At 47.7% G+C, this 17,670-nt stretch overlaps 1 protein-coding gene across 1 annotated transcript in view; it reads left to right on the top strand.

The window, feature by feature from the left end:
- The window catches only part of CTSD (cathepsin D), a 48,795-nt gene that overhangs the window by 16,454 nt on the left and 14,671 nt on the right, over positions 1-17,670 (top strand). Inside the window, exons 2-4 of the mRNA XM_029582475.1 lie at positions 5,140-5,293; positions 16,324-16,447; positions 17,214-17,332. Coding sequence (XP_029438335.1) covers positions 5,140-5,293; positions 16,324-16,447; positions 17,214-17,332 — 397 coding nt within the window. The remainder of the gene's footprint in view (positions 1-5,139; positions 5,294-16,323; positions 16,448-17,213; positions 17,333-17,670) is intronic.

The following is a 17,670-nucleotide window of genomic DNA, read 5'->3' on the forward strand; positions in this document are numbered from 1 at the left end:
GCATAAATGCGTATGTAGGATTACGTGTGCATTGAAACCACGTGTATCGATGGATGTATTTTAGGTGTGAAAGTAAACTAGGACTTACGAAAGTCCTGATTTACACACGCCAGTCGGCCAATTTTAAAACATGCACGCGATGAGGAAATTTTACCAGTTAGGCCACAGGTTCGCTCAGTCCTTCTCCGGTTCATAAAGACTCTCTCTGCCCTGCCCCCAGACCTCTCAGCCAGGTAATTAGGGGTGAAAAAATATGAGTAGATTGGAAAATAATCACATGTAAGTGTGTTTGAAAATAGCACCTTATGCGAGTAACTGGTAACCTGCCCAGAATGCCCTAGAGGTTCATTTATTCATGGGTATGTGTATGCACAAAAGAGAACATACATGTGTGTTTGTTTTACTTTTATAAAATACAGGATACTTGCATGCATAATATGCTATATTTTCTGGGTGTGTTTTTGAAAATCATCAGGTAAATTGGTGCCACTTGTGTGATTAACTCGTACGGATTCGCATGATGACAGGATATGTTTGGCAGTTCCTGTTTTGGTTCTTTCTGCTGGGCGCTGCATTTCAAAACAAAGACCTAACTACAAGCGCTGAAGAGCTCCTGGGCAGTTGTGGAAAGGCACAGATCTGGGGATGGGCATAAAAGAATTGCAAAGTCCTTGAAGGTCTCTCTGAGCACAGCTAAATCCGTTATTTATTGGGGCACTGCCTAGATCAGGCTGCCCCTCCAAACTGGATGACTGAGCAAGGAGACTGATCAGGGAGGTAAGCCAATAGCAAATTTGAGAGAGAAAAGCTAAGACGGGTCAAAATATGCATGTGGAGGTATCCCAAGCACACCTCCTGTCTGGCCTGTATGGTAGGCTGTCAAGAAGGAAGCCAATACTTAAAGCCCACCTTGAGTCCCATTTGAAATCTGCAGGGGGGGGGGGGGGGGATCCTGTAGCCAGGTGGCAAAATGTGGTCTGTTAAAAATAACAATAAAACGTTTTTGGCCTGAATGCGACGCACTACACCTGCAAATGGCACATCACCCTAAGCAGGTGGTAGCAGCAGCGTGGTATGGGGGTGATCATGAACAGGGACTGGTCAGGATAGAAGGGACCAATGAATAGAGCAAAGTCCTTGAGGGGAAAACCACCTGCTCTCTGCAAGGAAGCTGAAACCGGGACAGAAGTTCACCACCTTAGCACAATGACCCAAAGCTACACAGGAGTGCTAAGTGTCAGAAAGGTAAATGTTGTTGTGTCCCAGTCAGAGCCCTGACCTCGGTGCAATGGAAAATCTGTGGCGTGACTTGAAGATTGTTCTCCAACACTGCCCGAGGAACTGGACAGAGTTTAAACAGTTTTTGGTTTTTTTTTTTTTTTTTGAGGAATGGTGCAATATTGACAAATCTAGGTGTGCAAAGTTGGTGGAGACCCAGCCAAGAGGTTTGGAGAGGAAATGGTTGCCAAAGGTGCTTCCACCAAGTATTGACACAAGGAGTTGGAGACGTATCCAAGTGGATTTCAGTTTTGTTTTTTTGGATTCCTGTGTCTTTGCCACCCATTAAAATGTTTTGCCTTGAAAGGGGTGGAGTATAATGTATTGATGGTGGGGGCAGAGGGGAATCCTTATTGAAATGCATACAGATCTAAGGCACTGGCACAACAAAATGTCAAAAACACTTCTTAGTGTTTGGGTACTTGCCAGGTTCTTGTGGCCTGGATTGGCCACCGTTGGAAACAAGATGCTGGGCTTGATGGACTCTTGGTCTGACCCAGCATGGCACGTTCTTAAATAAGGGTTCGTTTTTAAGGTATCACTGCTTTTTGCTTGGATCTACACATATTTCTGTCTTTTTTTTGAGTTGCAGTTTACAGGACTTCTGGTACACAGAGTATGATCATCCCAGGGTCTTTCTCCTTCTTGGTGAACATCAGTATCTCACCCCCACCGTGTCACCTATCCCCCTCTTGTGTACTAAGTCCTTGCAATTCTGCACTCCAAATGAATGAAACTTCACTGCCAAGCACTCAACCCCCACTTCAGGCTTTCTTCCATTACAGCCTTATTTCTTTAGGTGTGCCCAGGTCCTTGGGATCGTAAATGTTATTTGCAAAAAAGATAACACCTCCCCCTCTGCAGTATCACTCAAAATAGTAATCTGAGCCAGCCCCAGGACCAATTCCCTGAGGCACGTTGCTAGCAACCTCTGTTTCTGTGGCATGAGCTCCAGTTTCTAACCCAGGAAGCCACCTTGAGGCCCAGCGCTGGGCTGCTCTGTCTGATTTCTCCTGGGAACGTGATGGCATCGTAAGCTGTGTTCATTGCTGACCCTGGTCCAATTCCGTGGTCACTCAACACAGGATCAGATTGGTTAAAACAAAATCTCCCTCCGGTAATACCGTGCTGCCTGCTTTCCAGGAGCGCAGAGCTGCTACAGGCGCGTAGAAATGTAATGGATTCATTCCGGTGTGCACGAGGCTGCTGCTGCTTGTGGTATCTTTATCTGATACTCTGTGGCTTCCCTCATGTCGTGCAGAAATGCCTTCCTGTCCTGGTCATGTGGTATGGAAGTGAGGTCTCCAGGGTTCACAGAAGATGGCTGTAATCATCGGTGTACACTGCCGGTCCAGCTGCTGCTGCACTGAAAACATCCCAGGAGCTGGGTCACTTGGACACTTAAAATTTGGTACTTGGTACCGAAAGTTCAGAAGAACCAAAAATGTAAAAGAAAAATGTAAACATTTAACTAAATAGAAAAAAAATAAGAATAAAAGCCAAACAAAAAAAAAAAGCAAGCAAGAAAGGAAAACATTTTTTTCCATAGCTTCAAAAACGTTTTGATTGGCACTTTGTTTTTTGGTTTGTTTTTTTTTTCTTTTCTGAATATTCTTGGGGAACCTATGAAAAATAATGGAGTGAAACAGACTGCAAACATGTATCCTCCCTCTAAGACCCACCCCCTCTATTAAATGCAACCTACTGGACCCCCAAAGGCTAATACATCTCCAGCTTGGGCTTAAGTGGGTAGTGGAGCTGTATTTGGAGGGGGGGGGCCCCCCCACCCCCGCTCTTCCCTCCTCTATCAGCATCGTCTCCGTTTCGTTGGCTGGCAGGGTCCGGATTTAGGTACAGACAACGGTGCAAAATCTTCCAGGCGCCGGAACGTCCCTCATCTCGTCTCTCATCTAGCAGGGCCTGAAGACGAAGAGAACATCTGCGTGGAAGGCTTCCTGTTACCATGGAAACCTGTGCGAGGGGCGGGGCTGCTGCAGGCCCCGGCTGACTTTCCTTTCCTTACTCTTCCAGGTGCCACGACTTGGAGGGGAGAGATCATCTCCTCTCCTCTGTTGCCTGTGGGCCCTTTCTGCCTTTAGCCAGCTCATGGAGAGGTGGCTATTTGAAGAGGCTCTGGGTGCAGGAGGATGAGTGGCACCGTGGTTCGAGCTGGGGACTAGAAATGAGTTCACATGCCATTTCTTCCACTGATACTCCCTGTGCTCTTGGGCGAGTGGCTTTATTCCCTTTTGGCTCTCGTAAGCTCTCTAGGGCAGGGTCATATTGCACCTGACTGCTTCTCACCATGTTGCGGTGCTGTAGGATAAGAGAAGGGTTGTTATGGTGATCCCGTAAGAGGCTCCAGGTGCACAGCTCACCTTCATGCGAGCCCGAGATTCGAAGAGCTGCCTGGGGAATCCCTGTTTACTTTAATCTGTAAAGGAGACTTCTGGACTGCAGCCAGTTAGGCTGTATAAGCGTGTCTCTACAGGTTGTCTTGCTGCCCCGGGTGACATCTTAGGGAAAGGAAGGAAGATATGAATGGTAGGGTAAGACCTGACCTGCTGAAGCACCTCTGCAGGCTAAGCTGTGAGGGATAGGACGCTGCTGCTGTGCAAGGAAGGGATCTCGGCCAAAAATGTCACAAACCCTTGTGCAGGGAGGGTCGGAGAGTATGGGAGAGACAGCATTCCCTTTTAGACATGATTCTGGGAGCAATTTCTGGCTTTGGGTTGGCAGTGGAGTAGTTAGGGATACGACCTGGATGGTGGGACGCTCCACTCTGACCCTGAGCAAGATGTGTAACCTCCAGCTTCCACTGCAAGCTCGTTGGGGTAGGGTCATTGTAGCTATGTGAATTACTTTTGTACAGTACTCTGTGTACCCTAGCTCTCTTATTCTCTCCAGCAATGGTTCTCAGCCACGGCTGTATCAAAGCAGATCCTTTTGAATGTCTCAGGAAGCCTTTCTGACCTGCACTGTAAGCTTTGTTTCATCAAGCCTGAGAGTAGCCCATTGAGAGATCCCTGGCGTGTTAACAGTACAGCGAAGCTGTTTTTCATGATGGTCTCATCTCTAGCCCCTCACCCTGGATATATTCCCGATCTCAGTCATCAGTTGGTACCGCCACTCGCACGTTGCCAAAATTCTCATGGTCCATGCCAGTTTCCCATTTCTTGGCCAGCAGACAAAGGGTGTGGGCAGTCTGTCCCAGGAAGGCGATTGCCCACCTAGGTGTGCAGCACCTTGCCCTGGGGGAGACTGATTTCAGGCCATGGTAATATGTCTCCAGCAGTACTCTGCTCTGCGTAGCTTTGTGTGTGTCCGGCCCGTGTACGGTCTCCTGTTCCCGCACTTTGCAGTGCTAAAGAGTACAGCAGGCAATAAGAGTCTCTCGTTCTCATTAGGGACCCTCGCGCCTTCCTCCTCCAGCTCTTTTTAGGGAGCCGCCATGCACGGCCCCAGTTGTTCTCCTTTCTCCTGCTTCTCTGCCCATCAACAGGCCAAGGATGTTGGCCCTATCAAGTGATTTGAAATTTCTCCTTGCAATGTAGCTTCTATTCCTGCTCCTCCTCTGAGTTAGTATAACTGTAAAAGATGTTTGTTCTTCCTCTGTAGTCTGAAGGCTGAAGTACTCCCAGCATGAGGACCAGGAGTCTGGGCCGAGAGGCAAAGCAAGGCCTCCTTCTAGGCAAAATGGAGCCCTAAGCATAACCATAGGATCCCAGCCCTCCTCCCTTACCTTTCTCTCCTTCCCCCCCCCCCTCCCCCAATGCTTAGCGATTTTGTTTTTTGGGTGGCGTAAGACACTGGGGGTTATCTGGCTTTCACCGGGCCTGACTTGTGATGTTTTTCCAACAGGATCCCCCTGACAAAGTTCACCTCGATCCGACGCACTTTCAGCCAAACAGCCAGTCTGGAGGATTTCCTAAGGAAGGCCGAGAATCAGAAGTACGTCCTGGGCTTTCCCACCGGTGGGGACCCCACTCCAGAGGCTCTGAGTAACTACTTGGATGTAAGTGACGGCACGCCTGCCACCGCAGCTCCCTGCTTTGCTTAGCGTAAAACGCCAGAATGTCGTTGTCATAAGCCTCGAAAGGCAAATGTTGTACCTATCAGGGCACCTCAGGACAATAAGTCCTCGGTGTTAAGGGCCGTGCAGTTTAATGGCAGTAATATTCCAGAAATGCACAGCCTCTTAAAATCCTCGCTGAATTAATTAAAAAAAAAAAACAAAACGCTTTTTCTGGTCAAACCAGTGCAAAATATTGTGCGGCATATAACTGCAATAAAACTACATGACGGCCTACATCCAGTTCATAAATGTTTAATATGCAGTCGGACCAGCACCCTCTGGTACCACTCGGAATGGAGGGAACCGGATGGGCTGGCCTGAGGCTCCACGATTCAGTCCCTCCCATGCCTCTGAGACAGGTAACATGCAAGCCAGCTGGAGCTTCAGATAGAAGGTGGAAGAACAGGAACGTCTCTCGATTATTTATTTAGTAACTTTATTAGAATAAACCCTGATCGGCCGTTCCATACAGCAATAATCTCAGACCTGCATCTCTGCTCGCTCAGTGGCAGTAAACGTGTTCCCTGGAAGTGCTGTGTGAGTGGTGTCCTCCCTTGCACTGGGCCTCAAATACTTGCCTCTCTCCTCCCACCATGTTAGCAGCCCTGTTTAGTGACCACCCATAGCCTGAAGGGGGAGGGGCAATGGCTCCTCCTCCTCCCCCTCCCCTCTCCCCATGCCTCAGCTTATTGCTGTTACTGCTCATTGCACTTCACTCCCTCTAACATTCCATGGAATTTGTTAAAACACAGTTAAGGTGGAACTGAGGCTCGGCTGATAAGATTCAAGGTGGTAACATTTGAGTGTGACTGCTTGAGACTTGGCCAAGTCCTTAAGTGCCTCGCAGAGGCCTCCGTATAAGAAGGTGCCGCTCTGTAAGGTGTTTGTGTGTGTGTGTGTGTTTTTTTTTTTTACCTGCTAATGTTTGCACATTTTTGACGTGCGCACTTTATGCAGTAAGGAAGTTCCACATGTAAAAAAAAAATGTGCCCACAAACTGCTGTAAAACTCTGCATGCAAATTAGTGTGCCTCCCTTTAAATGCCAGCTTAACGAAGGCATAAGGTATTGCTCCCCAAGCTAGGCTGAGAGAACATAATGGAAATTTCATCTTTCTGAGACCTTCCTCATTCCAAATCTTCACCAAGGTGCACTGTGCTGTTCGTACGACTCGCCCTGCATACCACTTTTTTTTTTTTTTTTTTTTCTCCTGGTTTGATGAACCCAGCCTTCTGAGGTGGAGTTTTCACTGGAAGAGTGGCCAGCCAGCTTTCAAGGCACGGGTATGGGACTTATATCGGCAAATATTATTGAGAACCATAATACCATTTTGTACCATTGGCCTCATACCAATGGTATGAGGCCAATTTTGTACCATTGGCTTTGTACCATTGGCCTCATACCAATGGTACAAAGTTTTGTACCATTGGTATGAGGCCAACTCACCTCCATAAAATTAATCCTTCTCGCTCACATCAAAGAAAACTTAACACGTGTTATCAAAAGGACATTTGTAAGTTCCACTTCACATAGGTATTATCACAAGGCCCTCATCGTAGTTAAGTATTTATATCCCTATAGGATGGCCACCTAATAGGTCGAGGTGAGGTGTTAGTGGTGGTGTAGAGGCCAGTTTTGCATGCAGTGTATTACCTAGTAATACCATACATTTAAAACGAATACATCTACAGGACCTCTCCACAGCGCACATAGCGAAAGTGGACAACCTGCCAGCAGATTTCCTAAGCTGTTAGTTCCCATTTTCCTGGGACTAGCATCTATTGGAGCCTTTAATCAAATAGCCAGATGGGGCAACCCACAGAACCGCCAAGACAAAATTTGTTCCCAGCTGAAGACAGGATTCAAAATCCAGTGGATTTGATGCACTATTACAGGCCTGGCTTGATGAGAAACAGTGTTTATGTATTTCCACCCTAGCCAATAAATGCCAGGGTGGTAAGGATCACAGACCATCCAAGGAAAGTGGTAGCTGTGGCTCCAGACAGGTTGAAATGCCTGTGGTACACGGACCTGGTCAGGCTCAGCATAGGAGAACAATTGAGATTCAGCCCAGCAATGGGACCTGCTAAAACAGGACCCAGTGGTCATGAAGGATGCAAATCCATTCTCTTTTGGCCTGGATCTTGAGAAGAGGAATCTTGGCAAGAGAGGATAATCAAGACATGCCATAGCAACGCTACTAAAGGCAAGAAAGAGCTCGATCTCACTTGCCGAAGAATCTGGAAGATCTTTGAAAGATGGTGTGCCTAGATGAATACAAGGCTGCACAAGGCAGATGTGCCCACAGCGTTGCAGTTCATACAGGATGGATTGGGAAAAGGCTTAGCAGTGAACTGTCAGAGTTCAAATCTCGGCAATAGCATGCTATAGGGAGCAGGTCAAGAGCTCCTGTCTGGTGACACACCCAGATGACGTCTGCTTCTTCAGAGGAGCAAGACAGATGTGTGGAAGCTGCAGGTACCACCATGGGACCTTAAATCTGGCTCGGGCACAATTTGAATAAATCAAGAAAGCTACTAGCATTCTTAGTAGCTGTCTGTTCAGCAAGAAGCATCTGAGAGCTGCAAGCTTTGTCATGCAGAAATCCATCTCTCTCCTTACAGTTAGGCCAGTCCCCTCCTTTCTGCCGAAGATTGTGTCAGATTTCCACATGAATCAAGTAGTTTCCCTACCAGGCTTCAGAAAAGGGGGCCTGTCTAGGCAGGAAGAAAGATCCGACTGCTGGATGTTAGAATAATTCTTCTAAAATACTGAGAGGTGACCGGTCAATTCAGAAAGTTGGACAGAATTTTTGTGGTGTTTGCAGGGGCCTGAAAAGGTAGTGGCCTCCAAAGCGTCCATTGCATGGCGGAAGTTATAGCAACAGCTTTAGTAAAAGGGAAAAGAGTACCGGAGGGACTCAGAGCACACGCCGCAAGAGTGCAGCTGCAGCCTGGGCAGAATTTGGACCAGGGACACCTGAGGACATTTGCAATGCAGCCACGTGGGTGCTGCTGAACTCATTGACGAAGCATTATAGGCTGAACGATCAGGAAAAGGATACAGCATTTGCTATGGGGTCCTGGAAGCAGCTCTGGGATACTCTTACCCGGGATAGGTACATCCCAATTCTCTGGACTGCTCTGCAGGATGATGGGGAAGGTGAAATTATATTTTACCTGCTAATTTTCCTTTCCTTGAGTCTCGACAGACCAGTCTAGTACCTGCCTGAGAGAGGAGAAAAGAAAAGATCTTACTTTAGATACATATTCACATAGAGGGAAGGTTATTGGGGGCGAAAAAATATCCACACGCACATGTCCTCGGGAGGGAGAGGAGTGGACACTGGACCAGTCCTTTCTTTCAAATAAATGTGTGTGTATATATATCCAACACTAATTTGAGCATATATGTGGCATTTAAATTAGCTCTGGATATCCAAAGGGAGTTCGCACATCAGCTTGAGCAAGAGACTCCTGACGTGTTCCCTGCTACATTAGGTTATATAGAGGGACAGTGTCGGACCTAGAAACTTGCCCTCTGCCTCCATCTGCTGGTAGGAGGCAGAGGGCAAGTTTCTTGCTGGACTGGTCTATCGGCACTCGAGGAAAGAAAATTAGCAGGTAACACCTAATTTCACCCTAATAAAAAGCAGACTATCGTAAAAAGAGTGTTTATAGTCTCTCCCTGACTAGCCTGGCCAGAGGTGCACAAACTACAGCCTACGGTTTCCGGCTTGCAGCAGTAAGAGCCTGTCCCTTCTGCCTGGAAATGTCACCACCTCTCAGATCCCCCCCCCCCCCCCAAATCCTCAGCACAGAGCTTCAGGCTCACATACTTCTTCCCTGCCCCCATGCTGCTCAGTCTGAAGCTTGTGGGGAGCGGTGAGGCGAGTTGGTGGGACCCTCAATGCACCCTCCCACCTAGACTGGAACACCCAATGTGGCCATCAGGTATTAGTTTGCCCACCACTGATCCAGGCATCCACGCTGCTAGCCAGTGGCTCAGTCCCAGCTTTGTTTTTTTTTTTATTTTTAAAGCAACTTCACACGTACTGTAAGTCTAAAATTAGGATGGTTTTTGAGGCTTCACCTGAGAGAGTGGGAGGCAGGACCCAGGCCTACTAGGTTTTGTTCCTAGGATGACAGAAATCTGGGGGGTAGGGCGGGGAAAATGTTGCTACCATCCTGCCCGCATCTCCGTTAGTAATCCCATCTGCCCTCTTGGTGACCTTTAGAAATCTGATCCTTTCTCCAACAACCCCCTGAACCTGAGGATTCTGGCTGCGCTGCACATGGACACTGGTGAGCATGGGAGCTGTATCTCCATGGCCTGCATGCTTACAGCCTTTGGCACTGAACCCTCTGGGCTTGCGGATGTGGGGGTGAAGGACTTCTGTGCACGGGGGGACGGGACACTGACTCGTTCCCCTTCCTTGTTGCCATCCGTTTACTTTGCAGGGGAGGGGATCTTTTATGTTGACAGGGTTGCAGGGGAGGGGATAGGGTGGACATCAGAGGTCCGCAAAGGATAGAGAGAGAAAGACTATCAACTCATTCTGCTGAGATAAGGGAATGAGTTGCTGAAAAGGAAATTGACAGTTGGGGAAATGGGAAGGTGACTGAAGCCAAGGAGGAATTTTGGGGGTCTGGTTTAGACCTGGAGGTGCTACTGAAGGAAATGTGGATGAGGTGGGGGAGAGTAGAAAGGACTGAGAGTGTTTGGGGGGGGGGGGGGATTAAGTAGATACACATCCACATACCCCTCCCCCTTTGGAAATGGAATACTCCAAGGAGTAACCTGTCCAATCGGACTCTTAAATCCCGACGCTTCTGATGGGCATTCCTCTAGTAATGTCTAAATGCACTCCCAGAATGTCTGTCAATTTTGCCTCCAGCTGTACCCCTGCCTTGTAATCTGGTGCTGCTGTTTCTGGATGTAAAGCTGCTGTTGGAGCAGCTGGGCCCATCTTGCAACGATGCCATGGAAGGAGGTGCCTCCCAGCAGCAGGGCCTGGCAAGAAGTGTGTGCTGCTGACTTCTGCATTGCGGAGCTCTGCCTCCGACTTCTGCTGACTCAGAGCGCACTGGCAGAGCGAGACGGGCCTGTGCCCATCCACAAGCACCTTACCTGTGTAAGATTGTGTTCACGCAGAAAACGAAGTGTTTTCCTTGCATGTTTGAAGTTGCTTCTGGCTGAGCTGGCACCTTTAGCTGCTGTTTGTGCAGTGGATGCTCTATGGCTGAATCAGCACCTTTTGTATACTGTTGCGACCTCCTTGACCAATTTGTTCTGAGCCCTGGTCCTCACGATCTACCGGCCAGTCTGATTTTTCAGGATATCCCCATTAAATGTGCATGAGAGATCTGCACACGCTGTAAATATCTCATGAATATTCAATCTGGATATCCTGAAAAATAGACTTGGCCAGTAAATCCCGAGGACCAGGACCGAGAATCTCTGCACGCAACCATATATTTCTTTTCTTCCTGCTAGACCAGTCATCACGAATTGGATTTCCGTCCTCCAGAGCTGATGGAGACAGAGGACACACCACTTTATTTATTTTTTTAATGATCTCACTCCGGGCTATAAAAGAGCTGTAGTCATGGCAACTGAGGACACTTGAGGACGTCCGGTCCCAGAGCCTAGGTTTGGCCCCAGCCTGGTAGAACCCTTGTTGCTCCTGGGACAGTAGGGGATTGCTTTTCCCAGGTCTATCCTAGTTGAGCCCTTGGGGGTTATCCCTGTACCCTGAGGTCTGTGGAATCCCCAGGGAACAGTTCCCCTGACAGTAAGGGGAACCGAGGAGGGGAGCCAAACAAAAATTAAATAAAAGGACTACGGTCTCGCGCTCTCTCTTCCCCTTCTCCTCCCTGGACCCTTTGATTGGATCTGCAGCAAAGGAGGGGGGGGGGGGAAATAAAGAGCCTAAGCTAGAGGAAGCAGCTGACAGCAGCAGCCCTGGAACTGGTGAGTAACCACAGGGCCATTCCTTGGGAAGGAAGTTGGCACAGCTGGCCTGAAGCAGAGTGGAACAGCTGTTTTTTAAGTCTTGCCACAGCTGCAGAGTAATATTGTGGAGCACAGGGAGTGTTACTCACCGCGGTGGTATATGCTGTGGCTGGCTTCAGATGGGTTGTGTCCATGCTGTCCGGGAGCTGCTGAATCCAACGCAGGGCAGCCTGGGCCACATAAGCCTCTGCAGGGAGAGGCCTGTATTGCCGTTGAGCTTGTCACAAAGGCCTGCTTAATCATTTCCTCTGTTTTCCTGTCTTGAAGATCTTTCATTGCTGATTTTTCCCCCTCCCAGGAATCGTCATTTTCCATGTTACTGTCGACAGCAGGGAATTGATCCATGAAATCCTAAGGAGATTATTTCTTTTCCTCCAGTGGCAGGGGATCGATTTTATTCAATTCTCTGCCCCTTGTAGAGTGTTCCGTTCTGTAAGGACCATGCGCCTCAAGGTGGTACGCAGCGGAAAGGCGCCAGGTGGCTTTCTCATGCCCTGGATCTCCCTCAGCTGGATCTATAGGGGTGGCAGCTGGCATCCCTAAGGTTGACACCATGCTGGGAATGAGGGCCGCTCCCTTCTCTTTCCAAAATAGACCAACTTCGATGGAGTTTTTCTCCTCTGAGAGCTCCCCTTCTTGTGAGTCCTCGAGTGGACCCTGGAGGAGACTCTTCACTGGACCAGGATGCCGTCCTGGGTGACTATGTGGCCCAAGGGGGGGGGGGGGGGAAGGATCCACTCCCACCCTTGGCTGCTTAGTAGTTGCCCCTCTGTGGTGGTACCTATACTCCAGAATTCCGACACCCTAAGGATCTGAGGGCTTTTACATGGCTACATAAGCTTTATGCATTGCCATGATGGTCCAGGGTAAAGGCTTCCTGCCACTGCTCCATGCAGCTCTCCTGCACACCCCCCCCCCCCCCCCCAGCCCCTGGCACGTGAGAACAGGGCTACCCCCTAATCTCTCTAAAGGAAGGAGTGAGAGGGTTTACCTCCCCTAAGGGTCGCAGGCTGCGTTCCACCCTTAGCATTTGTGCAGGCTCAGTCGGGGACTATTGCTCTTCCCTTGGGCGCGGAGCTGGATTAACCCAGCTCCCCCTGGAGCTCCCCGCTCACAGGGCAGAACAAGCCTACCACACCTGGGACCTGCTTGGCCCCAAACACCACACTTCTGACTCCTGAGCATGGCTGCGGGTGAAAGGAACATGTAAAAAGATTTAGAAAACATTTGGCAAAGTTCCTCAAAGACTCTTAAGGAAATTTAAAAAGTTCTATCTAAATTGAGAACTGGTTAAAAGATAGAAAACGGAAAGTAGGACTAAATAGTCAATATTTTTCATTGGGGAAAGGTGACTAGTGGAGAGCCCCAGGGATGTACTGGGACTGTTGCTGTTTAAGCTATTTATAAATGATCTAGAGATGGGAATAATGAATGAGATTTGAATCCTTTTGTATTGACAGCAAATTTGTCCAAGCTGATAAATCATAAGAGGATTGTGAGACGTTGTAAGAGGACCTTGCCAGACTGGGCATCTAAAAGACAGATGGCATTTAATGTGCACAAGTGCAAAGTGATGCTCATAGGGAAGAGGAACCCAAATTATAGCTAATGATGCAAGGTTCCACACTGGCAGTCACCACCCAGGAAAAATATTTAGGCGTCTTCATGAATAATACGTTTAAATTCTCTGCCCAGAGTGCGGCGGCAGCCAAGAAAGCAAATAGAATGCTAGGAATAGAAAATAAAACAGAGGGTGTCATAATGCCTCTGTATTGCTCCATGGTGTGACCTCGCCTTAAACTGTGTGCAGTTCTGGTCACCGCATTTCAGCACACAGCAGAATTAGAAAAGGTACAGAGAAGGGCAACCAAAATAACTGGGATGGAACGATTCCCCTATGAAAGGCTAAGGAGGTTAGGACTCTTCAGCTAGGAGAAGAGACAGCTGAGGGGGGATATGATAGAGGATTGGAACAGGTAAATGTGCATCTGATGTTTATGCTTTCAAAGTACAAAGACCAGGGGACACATATTGAAGTTACTAATACATTTAAGACAAATAGGAGAAAATACTTTTTTTACTGAATGCATAATTAAACTCTGTAATTTGTTGTCAGAGGATGTGGTAAAAGCCATTAGTGTAGCTGGGTTTAAAAAAAGGCTTGGATAAGTTCCCCGAAGAAAAGTCCATAAACCATTAATAAGTTGGACTTGTGGAAATGCACTGCTTGTCCCTGGAATAAGCAGCATGGAATTTATTGACCTTTAGGGATGCTGCCAGGTACTTGTGACCTGGATTGGCCACTGTTGAAAACCAGGATGCTGGGCTTTGATGTACCTTTTTGGTCTAACCCAGCAAGGCAAAACTTATTTTCCTTGGAGAATGGACATTCCACAGATATTTGACTCTCTGCCTGCTGGATTGGATAAAGGACTCTCTCTCTTACTATAGGGGCCAAATCAAAGGCGCCAAAGATAGGATGCTCTTCTGAAACTGGGAAAGCATGTCTTGCCTAGTAGTATCCAAGTGGGACCTGGAATTAGTGCTAAGAGCCTTGATCAAACCACCCTCCAAGCTAGGAAAGCAGGTGTCACTGAAAACTGCCTTTTTTGTTAGCAATCTGCTGGGCAAGGTGCATCTCGAAGCCGCAAGACCTGTCGTGCAGGGATCCTTATTTAGTATTCACTTCGGAGTCCATTTTTTTTTTTTTTGCCTGGTTCCATCCTTCGTGCTCAAGATAGTATCTGCCTCCAGCATGAATCAGCTGGTATCCCTTCCAGCCTTTGACGATAGCGATTTGTCAGGGAAAAGATAAGAGCCTGCTTCCATTAGACGTACATCGTATACTTTTGAATTATTTATTTATTAGATTTTATATACCGCAGTTCCTGTATGAGATACAGATCGCCTTGGTTTACAGTAAACATTAACTTTGCTCGTAGGCTGTACATAGAACAATGGAAAACAAGAACAGTAAAAACTTAGCTCGCAGGCCGTATAAATAACAGAGGAAAACCAGGGTTGGCACAAACTGGTGCAACGGATATAATTGGTTCAACTGCTTGGGAGAAATAATAGAGCTGGTATAATTAATATCTAGAGTGAGTGGAAATAAAGCAGGGGGCAGGCATTTGAGATGGATGTGAAGTACATAGGTCAACCGTGAGACCAGTCTGGGGGATCACATCGAGGAAATGGAGGGGGGAGTTTAAACAAGTGGAAGGCAACTGGGGACAATGTAGGTGAGGAAGCAATGCTTCATGTAAATTGAAGGGATAGTCCTCGCGGACACTCCGCTGAGGGGGAAGAATGGAGAGGGGCTCGACTGTTAAAAACAGACAGAGGCAAAGATTAGGTGTCGGGGGAAAGCTTGGGTGAAGAGCCAAGTCTTACGTTTTTGGTTGTTAAAGTCAAGTGGCACGGTTCCATTCGAAGGTCTGGAGGGAGAGCGTTCCATTGGTGAGGGCCTGCTGTAGATTTAAAAACAATGAATGCTTTTAGGAACAGACAAGTTATTTGTCCAGTCTAGTGTTCCCCCGAAGAGGAGAGATGGCCTTCAGGTCCACTGTAGCCAGCCGGACCAAGGAGGCAATGGCCTATTTGCTATCAGGCACGCAGGTGCCAGCAGCACTCTGGGCACAGGCCAGCTTCAGCCTCCCTGGGGGAAACCTGCAGAACAGCTACTTGGTCATCCTTGCACTTCTTCATCGGGCATTAAAGATTGGATGTGCAAACCAAGACAGATGACATCTTTGTGTTAGGAAGACCCTGTTACCTGTGCCAGTAAGGAGTAGCTTTTGTATCTTCCATTCATGATTGGTCTAACAGGAAGAAAAGGAAAATTATTTTTACCTGATAATTGTCTTTCCTTGAGTCCTGCTAGACCAGTCCAGAGTGCATTCGAAAATGGGGGCAAGAACGCAAAGCACACTCGGTATCCTAACTATATTTTCGGTTCTTCTGCTATTGACTTACCTCTTGTCTCACGCAGATCGGTTTTGTGGGCACTATTGAATATTTTTATTAAGGGGGATTTGTTGAGTCTTAGTGCTCTGGCAGTGGATCCTTATAGCCCACAGTGAGGTCAAAGGATATACGTCTTCTCTGTCCATCAAGTATGGAGGAGGGAAATCCGGTACGTGATGACTGATCTAGCAGGACTCGAGGGAAAAAAAATTATCCGGTAAGAATAATTTAACCTTCTCTGGCTCCTGGCTAGCCAGTCTAGCAAAACACCAAAATGTATTGCTGACTAGAACTACCCAGTCTTTTTCCCTTCCTTCCCCCAGCAGGAGCTGCTTTCTCTGGAATAGAGCCTGCTGCTTCTCTGGCTCCTTTCCAGAGGCAGGGGCACATCAGATTTGGTGGCTGAGAAAATGTTACTCTCACTGGGGGAAAAAGGCTTTGGGCTGTCCCAGCCTGTGCTACGAGCATAATGTAGCACCCTTCCCCAGATAAGGTTTTGGCTGTACTGATGCAGTAAGAAACCAAGGTATCTAATGGGGCTTTTAGTAAAAAAAACAAAAAAAAAACTGGAGTAGCTCTGATTGCTGTGCACTGGAAGCCATAACACTGTGCTCGGAAAGGAGGCGTACGCACTGTCCTGAGGCAAGGCGGGTATGAGTGCCAGCCGCCATGGGGCAGTCCATTCAGTGATGTCCCCAAAATAAAGTGAGCAGATCTCTCTTCTCCCCCCCCCCCCCAGTACCTGATTCCAGTTGCTTAGGTTCAACATGATTGTATGCCAGAGATCCCATGTCCCCCAGTCCTGGCTTTCTAACGCTCCAGAGCCTGTCCTTCTGCAGCCTGCACTGGATCTCATGACGAGACAGAATTAGGTTGGCGGTATTCTGATCACGAGCTCACTCCTGCTATAGGGACAGCGCTGGCTGGCTGGCGTTTTCCTTCTGCCTCGTGCCGTGAACGTTGCCCTTTTTTTTCGTTGATCCATTCCAGGCGCAGTACTACGGTGAGATCTTCATCGGCACTCCTCCACAGAAATTCCAGGTGGTCTTTGACACGGGCTCTTCCAACTTGTGGGTGCCCTCTGTCAAGTGCTCCTGGACGGACATTGCCTGTTGTGAGTATTGTTGCTGCCAGCTGGTAACTTTACCTTAAATCCTTTTGGCCAGGAGAGATCTGACTAGGACCAATACGTTTATCTTTTCCTTCAACTGACTTATGTTAGAGAACCGTAGTTGCAAGTTTAGCATAATATGAAATGTGAGAGTAAATGCAAACAAAAGGCCCAGCGTATGCACCTGTTCTATTGCCACTACCACAGATCGGACATGACCCTGCTCCTCTGTCCTGTCCTGTGTAGTCCTGATTTCAGAGACCGTATTTGTCTCAGATGGATTCTTGCAGCAGTACTTCCTGGCTTGCAGTCCTGTCTGTGTCTGGAATCTTCTTGCTGGTAGTCTGATTGTGCCCTGAGAGCTGCCGGCTGTGACTGTCTGCATTGGTGCTTCCTGTTTAAACTGTGTGTTTATTGATGGAACTGGGGCTTGTAAATTTTGTGAACTGAGAAACTCCAAAGTGGGTAATGGGGCAGCATGCCTGCTTTCAGGGGTGATAAAGTATATTTATTTGTTTTTTATATACCGACATTCAATTCAGGTCATCACATCTGTTTACATATAACAAAAATTAGAGAGGTTACATTATAGAAAGTAAAACAGCAGAGACCTGTGAGCAGGAAAACGGACCCTCGCTGGAAGAGGTCATTAGTATGTGGTGTTATGGAGAGATGTATTTGTAGAGTATACATCATAAGGAACTAACTCTCTCCTTTCTCTTTCTCTCATATTTTTTCTCTCTCTCTCTTGTTCTCCCATCTGTCACAGTGATACATCACAAATACGATTCCTCCAAGTCCAGCACCTACATCCAGAATGGGACTAAGTTTTCAATCCAGTATGGGACTGGGAGTTTATCTGGATACCTGAGCGAGGACACTGTGACAGTGAGTCCCAAGGACCCCTTCCCTCTACAGCACTAGTCCCAGTAGGATTTGTTTCTGAGCAGGGACTTTTTTTTTGTTAGTTCCCAGCCTGCTGGTTTGTGTAAGGAGACAACTAGTGTGTGGTAGAAGTTTCCCAACATGACCAAAATCACGGGCTTTGTCTAATCCGTTCCCATTTCTCCCTTCCTGTGTAACACTCCTATGGCTCGCTCTCTGTCTGTCTGGGGAGAGGGGACAGGCTGACCCAGATCTGGTTTCTTCTTTGTACAGGTACCTCTGGTTTCCCTGTCGAGTTTTCTAAGAGTATCAGTCACATTTTTAGAAGCCAGGGAAAACAA

The sequence above is a fragment of the Rhinatrema bivittatum genome, chromosome 17, assembly GCF_901001135.1.
Source record: "Rhinatrema bivittatum chromosome 17, aRhiBiv1.1, whole genome shotgun sequence".
In the NCBI taxonomy this organism is placed as follows: domain Eukaryota; kingdom Metazoa; phylum Chordata; class Amphibia; order Gymnophiona; family Rhinatrematidae; genus Rhinatrema; species Rhinatrema bivittatum.